Source organism: Diabrotica virgifera, chromosome 3, assembly GCF_917563875.1.
Source record: "Diabrotica virgifera virgifera chromosome 3, PGI_DIABVI_V3a".
NCBI classification, from domain to species: Eukaryota; Metazoa; Arthropoda; class Insecta; order Coleoptera; family Chrysomelidae; genus Diabrotica; species Diabrotica virgifera.
In genome coordinates this window covers 206454657-206472406 of record NC_065445.1, presented here as the reverse complement: position 1 = coordinate 206472406, position 17750 = coordinate 206454657, and the positions used below count along the sequence as shown (strand labels likewise).

Below are 17750 nucleotides of genomic sequence, written 5' to 3'. Positions count from 1 at the left end.
TTTGGTAAAAAAAACTCAGGAAACTCACTCCCTCATTAGCATCAAAAATTAAATTAAACCTTTTTACTTCATAAGTTGTTTTACTCGTGTATGTGTCGTTTATGTCTGCAAGTTTCATTGGTTTAAAGTGCTTATTTTTAAAGGGACTTTAGTTGAAAGGACTTGAACTAGTCAATAATCACGAGTGTACGCAAATCTGGAACAGCCATATCTTAACCCATCTTTGCCTTACAAAAAAAAAACAAATAATCCAAAATATGTACTTAGAAAAGCAAAAACTACATTTTTTACTGTTTGTGATTTTTGGTCACACTAATAAATTTTAAGTTATTTTGAAAAAAAAAAAAAAGTTTTAGGCATTTATTTACATCAGAATATGAAAATATAAATCTTTAGAAGGAGAGTGGATCTTAGATTAACTCTCTACGATTTTTTTTTCAAAAAGTTATAGCCTTCGACATTTGACCCCTTGGGATATATCCTATTTCACGAATATACGACTGTGTTGGATTATTTCGACAACGAATATTTTATTGTGCAAAATATGAAGAACGAAAATAAATTCCAAATTACATTGCTGTTTATTCGAATAAATATTAGAGCCATTTACTTTCGTACTTCTTATGTTGCACACTGAAACATTCGTGGTCGCGATAATCCAAAACAGTCACCCGTGTTGAGCTGCCCCCCCCCCACTTGCAAAAATTAAAAAACAAATAGCCTGATTTATGAGCTATTTATGAGCTCTCATATTCCGCAAACTAAAAATTTTGAGCTCGTTCCACTGAGCAGGAATTTAATACCCTAGTGGGGGGGGCTGAGTCAGCCCCCCCCACTACTTAAAAATAGGAATATTGAATCGGTTTTTGCGGCAGAATTACGAGCTATTTATGAGCTCTTGAAATTATATAGTTTCGATTTTTGAGCTCATCCCCTTCACCCCCAAACAACCCTTTAATTGATTTAACTTAAGAGAAAGATGCTGAGAAAACTTAAAATATATCGTATTGCGAATATAATTCCTATAGCTTATATACTCTAAGAATAAACTATTATATCAAGAGCATTTCGATTATTGAGCTACAACCCCTTCGCCAGAAAACCACCCTATTTTCCCGGCTTAAGAGAAAGTTGTACTTAAAATGCGTTAAACTAATTATTTGGCGACTACATATCATTTAATAATTTATAAGCTTCCAAATTACGCGCATTTAGATCAGTAAATTGCAATTTATTTTGTATAGTGCAGTCACTGAAGGTAAAAATAAACGATTACCTTCAATTTCGGTGAACCTTCATCGATTTTCACGAAAATTGGTCAGTGGTTAGAGGATACGTCAAGAAACAAAGGTGACATGGTACCACCTTGCGCCTTTACCCTGAGGGTGGATACCGCTCCTTCTCGGGGGGAAAATTATTTTATAAAAAATAACTGCACAAATCAATAAAAGAACAAATTAAAAGCAAAATTTATTATATAAAGTTAATAAAATAGTAAATACTTTTTAAGTTATTAAAGATCAAAGATTTTAATTATTTGTGAAAAAAATGCATGTTTTGAAGAGGTTTTTTGTAAATCACTAAAAAACTGTAAGTTTTTACAAAAAAGTTAATAGTAGTTTAATTCGTATAGCTTATATTCTAAAAATAAACTCTAAAATCACGCGCCCCTCGATTATTGAACTACAACCCCTTCGCAAGAAAACCATCCCATATTCCCGGCTTAAGAGAGGGTTGTACTTAAAATAATTTAAATTAATTGTTTGTCGACTATATATTGTTTAATAATTTATGAGCTCGCAAAATATACGCATCTCAATTATTGAATTGCCATTTTCTTTCTATAGTGCAATCACTGAAGGTAAAAATCAACTATGACCTTCGATTTCGGTAAATCTCCATTCATTTTCACGAAAATTTTTGAGCGGATTTTGATACTATCAAGTTTTTCTGGATCTTATTTTTCATAGGTATTTCTAAGTACTTCGACAAGTATTTAGTACCTAAGTGTTATAAAATGCATCTCTTTCCCGTTATTTAAGCTTGAACCCTTAGATTTGAACAGTCGCGGAAAAAAATATACATTTAATTACCAATAACTTATTTTAAATTAACATTAAAGGGTTTTTCAAGTAAGCAATTTATTATATTTTTTATTAGCTTCAATTTTAGTGATGAAAACTTTTTTGTAAAAACTTACAGTTTTTGAGTCATTTATGAAAAATCGCTCCAAAGCATGCATTTTCTTTCCAAAAATTAAAATATTTGATCTTTAATAACTCAAAAAGTATTGATTTATTTTAATCACATTATATAACAAATTTTGCTTACAATTTGTCCCTCTCTCGATTTGTGGGGTTATTTTTAATAAAGTAATTTTCACTCCCGAGAAGGGGTGACATATACCCCAGGCTAAAACCCCAAGTTGTTATTGTCAATTCGTGAAAATAAATGGCGATTTACCGAAATCGAAGGTAATAGTTGATTTTTACCTTCAGTGACTGCACTATAGAAAGAAAATGGCAATTCAATAATTGAGATGCGTATATTTTGCAAGCTCATAAATTATTAAACGATATGTAGTCGAAAAATAATTAATTTAAATTATTTTAAGAACAACTCTCTCTTAAGCCGGGAATATGGGGTCGTTTTCTTGCGAAGGGGTTGTAGCTCTATAATCGAAAGACGCGTGATTTAAGAGTTTATTCTTAGAATATAAGCTATACGAATTAAACTATTATTAACTTTTTTGTAAAAACTTAAAGTTTTTCAGTGATTTACAAAAAACCTCTCCAAAACATGCATTTTTTCACAAATAATTAAAATCTTTGATCTTTAATAACTTAAAAAGTATTGACTTATTTTATTAACTTTATATAATGAATTTTGCTTTTAATTTGTTCTTTTATTGATTTGTGCATTTATTTTTTATAAAATAATTTTCACCCCCGAGAAGGGGCGGTATCCACCCTCAGGGTAAAGGCGCAAGGTGGTACCATGTCACCTTTGTTTATTGACGTATCCTCTAACTACTGACCAATTTTTGTGAAAATCGATGAAGGTTCACCGAAATTGAAGGTAATCGTTGATTTTTACCTTCAGTGACTGCACTATACAAAATAAATTGCAATTTACTGATCTAAATGCGCGTAATTTGGAAGGTTATAAATTATTAAATGATATGTAGTCGCCAAATAATTAGTTTAATGCATTTTAAGTCAAACTTTCTCTTAGGCCGGGAAGATAGGGTGGTTTTCTTGCGAAGGGGTTGTAGCTCAATAATCGAAATGCTCTTGATTTAATAGTTTATTCTTAGAGTATATAAGCTATATGAATTATATCCGCAATACGATATATTTTAAGTTTTCTCAGCATCTTTCTCTTAAGTTAAATCAATTAAAGGGTTGTTTGGGGGTGAAGGGGATGAGCTCAAAAATCGAAAGTATATAATTTCAAGAGCTCATAAATAGCTCGTAATTCTGCCGCAAAAACCGATTCAATATTCCTATTTTTAAGTAGTGGGGGGCTGACTCAGCCCCCCCCACTAGGGTATTAAATTCCTGCTCAGTGGAACGAGCTCAAAATTTTTAGTTTGCGGAATATGAGAGCTCATAAATAGCTCATAGATCAGGGCTATTTGTTTTTTAATTTTTGCCAGTGGGGGGGGCCAGCTCAACACGGGTAAAACAGTCGTATGTTGGTGGAATGAACCATAAACAAGTTATAATAGTCGAGGCATTGAAGGATTGAAGTGTCGATTTTTTTGCAGTAAGACGGATTTTTATGCGGATTGGTGCGTTGGTTTCGTGAGAATATCAGGGAATTTTGTGAACTAATGTAATGAATAAGAAATCTCAAATTGCATTTGTGCACAAGAAAAATGCATTTCAAAAATGCATTTCGGTAAATAGTGGGAAAAATTGCCTCAATTTTCTTACTCGGGGGTTTTTGGGGTCGCTGAAAACGAATATAATTTATCATATAATTGGCTTAAACTCGGGGGTTTATGGGGTCGCTAAAAATTAACATGAGGTCGGCGAGAGTGTGCAAAGTACCTGGTGCCTGCAGCGGGTGTAATAAACGTCTTCCTCTGGAGTATTATGGTAATTTATCATATAATTGGCTAAAAGTCATTACTCGGGGGGTTTTTGGAGTCGCTGAAAACGAATATGAGGTCGGCGAGGGTGTGCAAACTACCTGGTGCCTGCAGTGGGTGTAATAAACGTTTTCCTCTAGAGTATTATGATAATTTATCATATAATTAGTTTAAACTCGTTACTCGGGGGTTTTTGGGGTAATCTGTTTTCTTCGATGTAATTATAGTGATCGAAAAGGGTGGTATTTTTATTATAAATAAACATACATTTTTATTATTATAATATATTTATGGTTAAAAAAGTTCATTATACAAAATTTATAATAATTTATCTTTAAAATTCATTTTCTTCATCATTATCATCTTCTTCTTCATTATTGCCTTCCTCTCCCGGGTCCAATGCAATATTTGTGCATTCAGAGCATGCATAATTTTTGCAGGCTAAATTACACTCTAACCCATGCTTCCTGCACCCGCATAAGTTGCCGCAGTCTGACTTACAACTACAAAATATTAAATTTAAAATGTATGGAGGACCAGGTGGCTGAGTCATTCTAACTGGAATTAGTACATTATTTTGTAATTCCCATCCCCAATCGGTTGGGTTCTTGTTACTGTCCTCTCCATGTAGCCAAATTTGTGTTTGTAAATATACCCTTTTTAAATGCTGGGTAAATTCATCAACAGATGAAAGAATTTTTTCAATGACAATCTTTTTATTTTTGAAATAGCCATTAAGTACATTCTGTATCTAGTAATTTTCTCTCAAGGCAAAACCACATCATTCACTTGCGCCTTAATTCAAACTGCTTTAAAGATATGAAATTAGAATTAAGTCGTTGCGATATTTATTTTCAGCGATCCCAAAGACCCCCGAGTAACAAGTTTGGGCCAATTATTTAACAAATTACCATAATAGTCCAGAGAAAGACGTTTATTACACCTGCTGCAGGCACCAGGTAATTTTCACACTCTCGCCGACCTCATATTCATTTTCAGTGAGCCCAAGAAGCCGCGATTAATGAGTTTAAGCCAATTATATGATAAATTACCACAATACTCTAGAGGAAGACGTTTATTACACCCGCTTCAGGCACCAGGTAGTTTGCACACTCTCGCCGACCGCATATTCATTTTCAGCGACCCCAAAAACCACCGAGTAATGAGTTTAAGCCAATTATATGATAAATTACCACAATACCCCAGAGGAAGACGTTTATTACACCCGCTGTAGGCACCAGGTAGTTTGTACACTCTCGCCGACCTCATATTCGCTTTCAGCGACCTTAAAAACCCCCCGAGTAATGAGTTTAAGCCAATTATATGATAAATTACCGCAATACTCCAGAAGAAGACGTTTATTACACCTCCTGCAGGCACCAGGTAGTTTGCACACTCTCCGCCTACTGCGCCAAAAATCGACAGTAAGGCCTATTTTTGTGCTTCAATGCCTCGACTATAATATCTAAGCAACAAGTTTATCAATCGGGCTCTATAATTTTTTTTATGTTTGGTTTTGAAGGATCTTTACTTTAAAGCCTTAAAAAATAAGTAAGTTATTTTTGCAATAAATAATGCAATTGCAAAAACGCAATTTTGGACCTTTCGCAGGCTGTTTTGCAATAACGTATAGTTTTTTTTTTTAATTTACTACAATCTTCTATTTAAAAGTTTTTCTCTAAAATGAATATGCTAAGCTGCAAAATTAAAAATATTTAAAAATTGCAAAGTTAACAAATGAAAAACGTCATAAATAAAAAATTTCCTGAAATTTTTGGTTACATTTTAGTATAAGTTATTCCTGCCATCATCCTTTACAACACCTGATAAGTTTCAAAAATTCCTGAATTATATCCTGAAATCGACCTATTTTTCTCCAACACTTGAACTAAAATCCAAATATATATCGACGCTGTCAAGCCAAAACGGCATAAACGACATTAACTTGATTTTTCAGGAAACACAAAAAACTGATTATTTTTATTTTTACCAATTCTGCTTATCTGCAAACTGACTCAAAAAAATTGGTGATTTTTTTTTCAAATTTTAATATTTTGTAAACATTAATGTGGCTGAAAATACTATGTGAAATAAATTAAAAACTAGAAAATGGCGCTTATGTCCAATCAATATATAACATTGGTGAATATGCCAAACTTACCTCTGGCGTTTGCGTCGATCGCATTGTTGTAAGGTTAACCAAAATGGCGCTTAAAAGGGATATATGCCATTAATGAAAAAAAAAACGAAAATTAAAAATTGTCGTTTATGCCAACAAGAAAAATTATGAAATTACGAAGATTTTTGATTGGTTTTATTTTTTATTAATCAAAAATACATTCTAAGTTAAAAACAAAACTCTAAATTCTTTAAACATGTTTTTGGTGCTAGGATGATATACTTAAAAGTAAATAATACTCAAATAGAAGAGCTATACAAAAATTGGTATAAAAATAAAACTCAAAAAACACTTTCAAAGAACAACAACTTAAAATCTAAGAAAACACAAAAACCAGAGGTACATAAAAATAGTTATTTTTTAATTTCTAAAACAAATAAGAAAATAATTATTCACAAAAATAATATAAGATTTACTTATTTTATATAGTTCAAAATAAATTTAGTAAAAAAAAACAGAAAAATAACAGAAAAATATTTAACAACTTTTAACTTTTAAACAATTTAAAAAAAAATTCTCTCCGTTTCATCTTGTACATCTGTTTCATCCAGTTGATCTGGAACTATATTGTTCATTTTTAGAGATAAATATTCTGCATGATACTCTGGTTTAATAATTCTGTTGCTAAGTTGAAACATGATGTGAGATCGTGACTAAATATTTATTCTTCTGCTGCAACGTCTGGTGGTTCCTCAAAGATGATAATGTCATTGCTAAAAGCTTCTGCAATGTTGGCATTATAAATGTCATAAACCTCTAAGGGGAATATAGGGGAATTATTGCCAGTCTGTATATCATTTTGTGCTACTTTGGTATATGATTTATTTTCATTTGGTAAGACCATTATTTTTTACTTCTGCTAAAATATTATGGCATAAACGCCAAAAATCGATCGCCATTTTTAGCTATATAAAATTGATTTGAACTATATGCTGTAGTACAAAAAGAATTGTTCATCACACTAGTACAAAGTTATAATAAAACATTTTAAAATAAACTTTTTATTTGGGCTATTTTTAAAAAAGAAACCTGCATAAGAATACCATTGAGGAATGGCGCTTGTGTCAACCACGATGTAAATATTTGGTTTTGGCATAAACGCCTCATAGTTTTTAAAGAAATTCAGGGTGTTTACGCTTCAAAAATCAATACAAATTGAAAATATTGCAGAGGTAAGTAATATCATGTTACTTATCCATAAAAATTGTAAAAATACATACCTTTACTATTATTACTGGACCGAACTGTACACAATGATAATCTTATGGGCACTGGCGGTTGTGTCAATCGGTGTTCACGTCGACCTTCACGTGCGTGACTAGACTGGCGTTTATAAAAACTTTAAACCAATATTACACCTATTTCACTTTGTTTTCGGTTATGCCGCGGTGACTGTCTGGTGCGGAAATTAAAATCCTATTTTTCCGTGCATCTACCTCAAAACTGGTCATTTTGGCGTTTATGCCGTTTTGCCTTGGCAGCGTCGATATGTATAGGAGGAGAGAAAAATGGGTTAGTTACATGTAGAAGATGTTATGGTTATCGAGCCAAGCTCTGATTATGTATATTTTGGGACGAGAACCTAACAAAGTCTAAGGACAGAATTTGAAATAGAGGAAAGAATTATGAAAGCAAAGAAAGCAATAGGAGCTTTGAACTCACAACTTCGGTCAAAAACCATTTCAAAAGAAAAGAAAACACAGCTATGGATGTGAAACCTGGCAACTTAATAAGCCAACAGTACAGTTGATAAGTTGCTCGCACTAGAAATGGACTTCTGGCGAAGATCGATCTGCATCTCTAGAGTCTCACACATACCGATTGAACGAATAGAAGATATTATGAGTAGGAAAACAAACATAATAGAAGAAATACAAGAACAACTTTGTTGGTGTGTCCATGTACAAATAATGGGGGAACATCAACTTTTAAAGCTGACAATGGAATAGAAACCCCGGAAAGCAGGAGAAGGGGCAGACCGAAAACTTCTTGGATCAGTGTAATCCAAAAGTAATATCTGAGAGAGATCTCCGATTATACTCTGGGCTAATTAGCAAAATACAAGGAAAAGTTATTTACCAGCAATTTTTTTGCTGTAATCGAATCTTATTCTTGTATGTATTAATAATATAGGTACGCAAAGTCCGCAGATAGTGTGCTACTTTTTTTAAAAACAAAATGGCGCCGGAAAATCGTGTTTTTTTCAAATTTTGCTCTGTAACTCCAAAGATTTTAACTTTACACCAAAATCACCCAAATAAAAATTCACCGCAATTAAATTCTGGATAGAGATGTGTTTTTCCCGATTCACTTCGACGAAAACTTTCCCCGGAAAAAGCGGGGTTTATGCGTATAAGCGGGGTATAATTAAATAGCTTGGTGATGTAAAAGCCCTTTTCGTATAGATTATAATTCCAGAAGTCGATGGAAATTGAATGAACAGTTTAGCAACAATTGAATTGTTAATTAAAATTATACGGTCACTATAATAACGACAATAATTATGGTGCATAAGAATAGCTATGATTTTTTCATAAAACGACATTATACCTATCTAACGGACTTTACAGAATTAAAATGGACTATTTAAGCGGCCTCAGGAATATTTTAAAATTATACACAATTTTTTGGCTCATAAACAAATAGAATATCTCGGTAAATATTAAACTAAATTAAATTGTGAAAACCGTATTCGAAAAACAGCGGCAGGACGCTTCTTTTAAAAGAAAAAAAAGTTTAATTGCGACGAGTGGTTCCTGAGATACAGCCGGTAAAAGTTGACCGGAATTTACGGAAAAGATATAAACAACAGGATCATAATTTTCCAACCATCACCTTTTTATTTTTGTCCTCTCTCTCCACACCAATTTTCATATCTTTAAAATACTCATAACATATATTATTATACTAAAAACTATCGATAATACGTGTAAAAATTGCCAAAAATAGCAAAAGCCCAATCAAAAGTTAGGTTGGAGAAAATGTAACCCTCAAAGTTCAAAATCGTTATACGTTAAAAAAATGCATTTTCTCGGGTTCCCATGAAGCAATTTCCTTCATTCTTTTTTTGTTCCCTAATAACTCGAGTAGAGCCGTCGAACTAACGCATTATTAAATGTCAAACTTGCTTTTGTTTTGTTATAATATATTAATTTATTTATAAGAACAGAAAACTACATATTTTTTCCAGTTGTAGGCTTTTTTTAAATAAACTTACTACAAGTCTACCTTTGAAAGTTAAAAACATAAATTTAATATTCTCATTTGAAAGCTGTATAATTATTTAAACAATTTTTATTTAAACAAATTAAAATTTTGTGTTATAATAAATAAATTAAATTATTATAACCAAACAAAAGCAAGTTTGACATTTAATAATGCGTTAGGTCGATGGCTCTACTCGAGTTACTTGGGAACAAAAAAGAATGAAAGAAATTCCTTCATGGGAAGCCGAGAAAATGCATTTTTTTAACGTATACCGATTTTGAACTTTGAGGGTTACATTTTCTCCAAACTAATTTTTGATTGGAATTTTGCTATTGTTGGCAATTTTCACACGTATTATCTATAGTTTTTATTATAATAATATATGTTGTAATTATTTTAAGGATATGAAAATTGGTGTGGTGAAAGAGGACAAAAATAAAAAAAGTGATGGTTTGAAAATTATGATCCTATTGTTTATATCTTTGACGTAAATTCCGGTCAACTTTGGCCGGTTATTTCTCAGGAACTACTCATTATAATTAAAAGTTTTTTCTTTAAAAGAAGCGTCCTGCCGCTTTTTTTTTCGAATACCGTTTTTACAATTTAATGTAGTTTAACACTTCGCGAGATATTCTATTTGTTTATAAGTCAAAAAATTCTTTATAATTTTAAAATATTCCTGAGGCCGCTTAAATAGTCCAATTTCAATTATGTAAAGTACATTAGATAAGTATAGTATCTTTTTATGAAAAAATCATAGTTATTCTTATGCATCATAATTATTGTCATTACTATAGTCCATTCTTTCACGGTTTTTGCTCTAAATTTTAAAGAACCGCTTGGATTGACATGAAATTTGGCATACGCATAGCTTACATGTCAAAGAAAAAAAGTGATATTGTGCTGACGTGTGTTTGGCCCTGGGGGTGACTTTCACCCCCTCTTGGGGGTGAAAAAATATATGTCCAAAACAACTCCGGAAATAGGTAAACTGACTAATTTTAAGTAACTTTTGTTCTATAGAGCTTTTTCTCCAAGTCAACACTTTTCGAGTTATTTGCGAGTGAATATGTTCATTTTTCAACAAAATAACCACATTTCTAGACGGTTTTTCGCAAATAACTCAAAAAGTAAGTATTTTGTCGAAAAAACCGTTCTCAGCAAAAATATAGCCTATAAAAAGTTAAAAAAAATGGTGTACGCGCTAGGTCTCTGGATCTCGTAGAACCAGAGTTATAGGCAATGAAATATAGATTCATATTCACCAAATTTTAAATAGAATATTTCGACGTGAAATATCCAAAAAATTAAGCACTTTTTGGGGAAAACCCATTTTAACTTTTTTAAAACGTTTAAAAATAGCTTTATTTCAGTTTTTACGAAAAGTTGCTAGCGTTAAATTTAAGCAAGTTACGCTCAAAATAAAGTTGGTCCCTTTTGTTTTTGCAAAAAAAAAAAATCGGGAAGACCACCCCCTAATTAGCAACTTAAATGAAATTAATCATTGCCGCTCCATAAATTATTTAACTTATATTGTGTTTATATGATCTGTAAGTTTCATCGATTCAAAGTGTTTATTTTTGAAAAAATTTGGTTTCAAATTAAAATTTTTAAAAATTTAAATTTTGAAAAATATGCTTTTTTTCAAAATAACTTAAAAATTGTTAGAGATACCAAAAGTCTCGAAATACAAAAAAAGTCAGATTTGCTTTTATGAATATCATGTATTTTTTTGTTTTTATGTTAGACAAAAATTGATCAAGATTTGGTGTTTCTAAATTTGCACACATTCGTGATCAGTGACTCGTTCAACCCCTTTTAACTACAGCCGATTCAATAATAAGGACTTTGAACCGATGAAACTTACAGATAATATAAGCAATATATGCACGAGTCAAAAAACTTGTGAAGTCGTTACGATTAAGTTCATTTAAGAAACTAATTAGGGGGTGATTTTCTCGATCTTTTTACCAAAACCAAAAGGGACTAACTTTATTTTGAGCGTAACTTGTTTAATTTTGATGCTAGAAATTTTTTTTATAAAACAAAAATGAAGCTTTTTTTAAACACTTTAAACAAGTTTAAATGAGTTTTCCCGAAATGTGCTTCATTTTTGGTTATTTCACGTTAAAGTATTCCACTTGGAATTTGACGAATATGAACCTATATTTCATTAGCTACCTATAACTCTGCTTCTACTAAATAAAAAAACGTGATATATTCACTATTTTTTTTAATCTTTTATTGGATATATTTTTCCTAAAAATGCTTTATCGACAAAATACTTACAATTTGAGTTATTTGCGAAAAACCGTCTAAAAGCGTGGTTATTTTGTTGAAAAAATGAACTTATTCACTGCCAAATAACTCGAAAAGTATTGACTTAGTGAAAAAACTCTATAGAACAAAAGTTACTTTAAATTAGCCAGTTTACCCATTTCCTGACTTTGTTTGGACGAATATTTTTTAACCCCCAAGAGGGGGTGAAAACCACCCCCAGGGCAAAAGCACATATCGGCACAATATCACTTTTTTTCTTTGACTTGTTAACTGTATGTATGCCAAATTTCATGTCAATCGAAGCGGTTCTTTAAAATTTAAAGGTTTTGCAATATTTTACCGTTAATGAATGGACTATTATAGCGACCGTAAAATTTTAATTAACAATTCAGTTGCTGCTAAACTGTTTATTCAATTTCCATAGGCTTCTGGAATTATAATCTATACAAAAAGGGCTTTTGCAATACCAAGTTATTTAATTATTGATTAAAATTTATTTATCTAAAAATTTAGTTAAAAATTAAAGATTTTGTTGGAAAAACCCGCTTTTTCCGGGGAAAGTTTTCGTCGAAGTAAATCGGAAAAACACGTCTCTATGCAGAATTTAATTGCGGCAGAATTATTATTTGAGTGTTTTTGGTGTAAAGTTAAAATCTTTGGAGTTATAAAGCAAAAATTGAAAAAAAAACGATTTTCGGGTGCCATTTTGTTTATAACAAAAGTAGCACACTATCTGCGGACTTTGCATACCTATATTATTAATATATACAATCATAAGATTCGATTCCAGCAATAAAATTGCTGGTAAATAACTTTTCCTTGTATTTTGCTAATTAGACCAAAAATGGCCTATCCTCCGATAGTCAGCCCAGACTATTATAGTCTGGGCTGATTATCGGAGAATAGGCCATTTTTGGGAAAATTATTTACCAGCAATTTTATTGCTGGAATCGAATCTTATGATTGTACATAACAAAATGGCGCCCGAAAATCGTGTTTTTTTCAATTTTTGCTCTATAACTCCAAAGATTTTAACTTTAGACCAAAAACACCCAAATAAAAATGCACCGCAATTAAATTCTGCATAGAACCGTGTTTTTTCCGATTTACTTCGACGAAAACTTTCCCCGGAAAAAGCGGGTTTTCCAACAAAATCTTTAATTTTCAACTAAACTTTTAGATAAGTAGTTGTCAACCAATAATTAAATAACTTGGTAATGTAAAAGCCCTTTCCGTATATATTACAATTTCAGAAGCCGATTGAAATTGAATAAACAGTTTAGCAACAATTGAAATGTAAATTAAAAATTTACGGTCGCTATAATAACGACAATAATTATGATGCATAAGAATAACTATGATTTTTTCATAAAAAGACACTATACCTATCTAATGTACTTTACATAATTGAAATTGGACTATTTAAGCGTCCTCAGAAATATTTTAAATTTATAAACAATTTTTTGGCTTATAAACAAATAGAATATCTCGGGAAATATTAAACTAAATTAAATCGTGAAAACGGTATTCGAAAGATAGTGGCAAGATGCTTCTTCTAAAAGAAAAATCGTTTAAATATGATGAGTGTTTCCTGAGATACAACCGGTCAAAATTGACCGAAATTTACAGCAAAGATATAAAGAATAGAAACATAATTTTCAAACCATCACCTTTTTATTTTTGTCCTCTTTCTCCTCACCAATTTTCATATCTTTAAAATACTCATAACACATATTATTATAATAAAAACAATCGATAATACGTGTGAAAATTGACAAAAATAGCAAAATTCCAATCAAAAATTAGGTTGGAGAAAATGTAACCCTCAAAGTTCAAAATCGGTATACGTTAAAAAAATACATTTTCTCGGCTTCCCATGGAGAAATTTCCTTCATTCTTTTTTTGTTCCCAAGTAACTCGAGTAGAGCCATCGAACTAACGCATTATTAAATGTCAAACTTGCTTTTGTTTTGTTATAATAAATTTATTTATTTATTATAACACAATATTTTAATTTGTTTAAATAAAAATTGTTTAAATAATTATACAGCCTTCAAATGAGAATATTTATGTTTTTAACTTTAAAAGGTACACTTGTAGTAAGTTTATCTAAAAAAAAAGCCTACAACCGGAAAAAATATGTAATTTTCTGGTCTTATAAATAAATTAATCTATTATAACAAAACAAAAGAAAGTTTGACATTTAATAATGCGTTAGTTCGATGGCTCTACTCGAGTTATTAAAGAACAAAAAAAGAATGAAGGAAATTGCTCCATGGGAAGCCGAGAAAATCCATTTTGTTAACGTATACCGATTTTGAACTTTGAGGGTTACATTTTCTCCAACCTCATTTTTGATTGGAATTTTGCTATTTTTAGCAATTTTCACACGTATTATCGATAGTTTTTATTATAATAATATATGTTATGAGGATTTCAAAGATATGAAAATTGGTGTGGAGAAAGAGGACAAAAATAAAAAGGTGATGGTTTGAAAATTATGATCCTATTCTTTATATCTTTGCTGTAAATTCCGGTCAACTTTGACCGGTTATGTCTCAGAAACCACTTGTCATAATTCAACGTTTTTTCTTTTAGAAGAAGCGTCCTGCCGCTGTCTTTCGAACACCGTTTTCGCAATTTAATTTAGTTTAATATTTCCCGAGATATTCCATTTGTTTATAAGCCAAAAAATTGTCTATAATTTTAAAATATTCCTGAGGCCGCTTAAATAGTCCAATTCCAATTATGTATAGTACATTAGATAGGTATAGTGTCTTTTTATGAAAAAATCATAGTCATTCTTATGCATCATAATTATTGTCGTTATTATAGCGACCGTAAATGTTTAATTAACATTTTAATTGTTGCTAAACTGTTCATTCAATTTCCATAGACTTCTGGAATTATAATATATACGGAAAGGGCTTTTACTTTACCAAGTTATTTAATTATTGATTAACAATTACTTATTTAAAAGTTTAGTTGAAAATTAAAAATTTTGTTGGAAAAACCCGCTTTTTCCGGGGAAAGTTTTCGTCGAAGTAAATCGGAAAAAACACGTTTCTATGCAGAATTTAATTGCGGTTAATTTTTATTTGAGTGTTTTTGGTCTAAAGTTAAAACATTTGGAGCTATAGAGCAAAAATTGAAAAAAACACGATTTTCGGGCGCCATTTTGTTTATAAAAAAAGTAGCACACTATCTGCGGACTTTGCATATCTATATTATTAATACATACAATAATAAGATTCGATTCCAGCAATAAAATTGCTGGTAAATAACTTTTCCTTGTATTTTGCTAATTAGCCCAGAGTATTAAGAGATTGGACAGATCGACGCCGCTAGAAAATAGGAACCGGAAGGCGCAGGATGCTATAAACAGGTAATATGTATATACGAAGCAAATATATGTGAAAGAAAGAAACATTTGTTAGTTCAATATACTTACCTTGGTAGAAACTTTTTAAGATAATCAGCAGGTGCAGAAAACTTGCTCACAATTTTAATAGCCACAAGTCCATCATGTCTTTCAGATTCTGCTAGTCTAACTGTGGCATACGATCCAGTACCGATAGTTTTACCTAGAAAGTAACCATGTGATTCTAAGACACTCAATTTTTTTTCTTTTTGTGGGTCAGTTGCAACTTGAACTGTGGCTGATCTAGCTGGATGATGAAGACTTGCTACCGAAGAAGGCATTATACTGCAACCCTTGGTTCATTTTTATCCAAAAATATGAGTTATCATTAGGACGAAAATTTTGACTTGACTAAGGAAAAATGGCAGTGACAATTTTGGCATTTGCATACATTAATTATGAATTATTCGACAGATAAAAATATCGCTCTACGTCATCGGTCGAGTCATTTAGATTCTGAGAGCACAAAAAATAAATAGTCTAGTTGTCTAGTAAAATAAGATTACACTACATGTAAAATCAAAATGTAAATTCGTACAGGTTGGAAAAAATTTTATATCAAAGTTTAGGTGAGTACAAAAGATATTTTGAAGAAAGTATCCAAATCATGTAAGGGGATCATTGTTTAAATAATTAAAAAGTCATTTTTGCACAATATTTACTTTTTTAACTGATGAGGTAATTTACATTTTAATGAAGGTCTTTAGGGTTTTTTTCTACAAATCTGATGGACCAATCTTTCACCTAAGACTTACTAAATTAAATTTGACCCCCAATTTATTTAAATAATTATATATAGAATTTAAAAATAAAATTTGCAAAAAAGTATTTTTTGCGTTTTAAATAAGCACAAGAAATTATTTTATTTAATAAGAGATGTTGCGCTATATTACCAGCATTAAGCAAAAAAAAAATTGGCTAAAAAATCATCATCATCAGGGCTTTTCATTCCAGGTGGAATGTTTGCCGCTCTTACTTAGAGCTCTCAGATTCGCTTATTGCGGTGAATCACTCCGCATTCCACTTGTATGTTGTCAAAGTTTGTTATATGACTTGGCTTTCGTTACTTTTGTCTTCCACTCATTTCGATATATGCATAGTTCCCTCCAGTTTCTCACTTCCAGAATTTTGATATCTCTCATGACCTGGTCCTCCCATCTCTCTCTGGGTCTTCCTCTTGGTCTTTCAGTTGCCGGTTTCCATTTGGTGATCTTCTTTGGTTAAAAAATATTTAATAATTTATGAGATATTTCATTTGTTTACCAAATGTTACTATATTTTCAATTGCAAAAACGCGGTTGTTACCAAAAGAATATAAAACTGTGTAAAATCTCCTTACTTTTATTTTTATGTATATTTTTGATAAATATATTGATAAATTATAATTTCAATTTAACTCCCCTCTAAAATGACATTTGAAAATTGTTCTAATTTGTTTATAATCTGTTTTCTTAATAACGTCACAGGGATTAAACATTTTGAAGTGCTGTTCCGATAATCCGGTTCCTGGGAATTTTTCACTAATTACCATTTTTTTTGTCGCTTTTTCTTCTTCTTTTTTTTCCTTATAGTAAAAGATATACACTAAGCACCAAAATTAACGCACCACCTTAAAAATGGGACATTTTGATGCCTTGTATTTCCTAAACCTGTTGTCCGATTTCAGTGATTTTTTTACTATATTATTGCTTTATTCTTTAAGAATACCGATGTAATAATATTGTTGCTAAACAGATAAGTGTCACTGTATACCGGGTGTAATAATGATAGTGTGTTTTTTCCTCAAAGTTTGGAACACTGTGGAATATTCTGGCGTATATAAAATATTGAAATTGAAACTTAACTGTAGCCTTATGCTTTCCTAATATTATGCTTTTTGATTCATTAGCTTACGTTGGATAATAAAAAAGTTAGGAACTTTAACAACTAGCAACGTTCTTCATCAATACAGGGTGTTTCTAAATAAGTGCGACAAACTTTAAGGAGTAATTCTGCATGAAAAATTAATTACCGTTTGCTTTATGAACATAAGTCCGCAAATGCTTCGTTTTCTAGATACGGGATGTTTAATTTTTTTTACAAACCGACGATTTCTTTATTGCTGTAAAACCTGTTGCGACATGCAAATTAAATTTGGTAGGTTTTAAGAGATAGTTATTGCGAATTTTTTGGCATACGATTAAGAATTTTCTGTTCACCATTAGCGTGCATACGGGTAATATGACCGGGTAAGATGACCCGTATGCACATGCACGCCAATGGTGAATATAAAATTCTTAATTGTATGCCAAAAATGCGCAATAACTACCTCTTAAAACCTACCAAATTTCATTTGCCCATCTCATCCGGATTTAGAGCAATATTTAAATCGTCAGTTTGTAAGAAAAAATTCAACATCCCGTATCTCGGAATCGAAGCATTTGCGGACATATGTTTATAAAGCAAATGGTCATTATTTTATATGCAGAACTACCCCTTAAAGTTTGTCGCACTTATTTAGAAACAACCTTTATTGATGAAGAACATGACTAGTTGTTAAATACCTAACTTTTTTATTATCCAACAAA

At 31.2% G+C, this 17750-nt stretch overlaps 1 protein-coding gene across 1 annotated transcript in view; it reads right to left on the bottom strand.

Annotated features, from left to right (window-relative positions):
* The window catches only part of LOC114329464 (testis-specific serine/threonine-protein kinase 3-like), a 102482-nt gene extending 86918 nt beyond the window's left edge, over positions 1-15564 (bottom strand). Inside the window, exon 1 of the mRNA XM_028278580.2 lies at positions 15214-15564. Within this exon, the coding sequence (XP_028134381.1) occupies positions 15214-15464 (251 nt within the window). The 5' untranslated portion in view covers positions 15465-15564. The remainder of the gene's footprint in view (positions 1-15213) is intronic.
* Positions 15565-17750: the final 2186 nt, after the last annotated feature.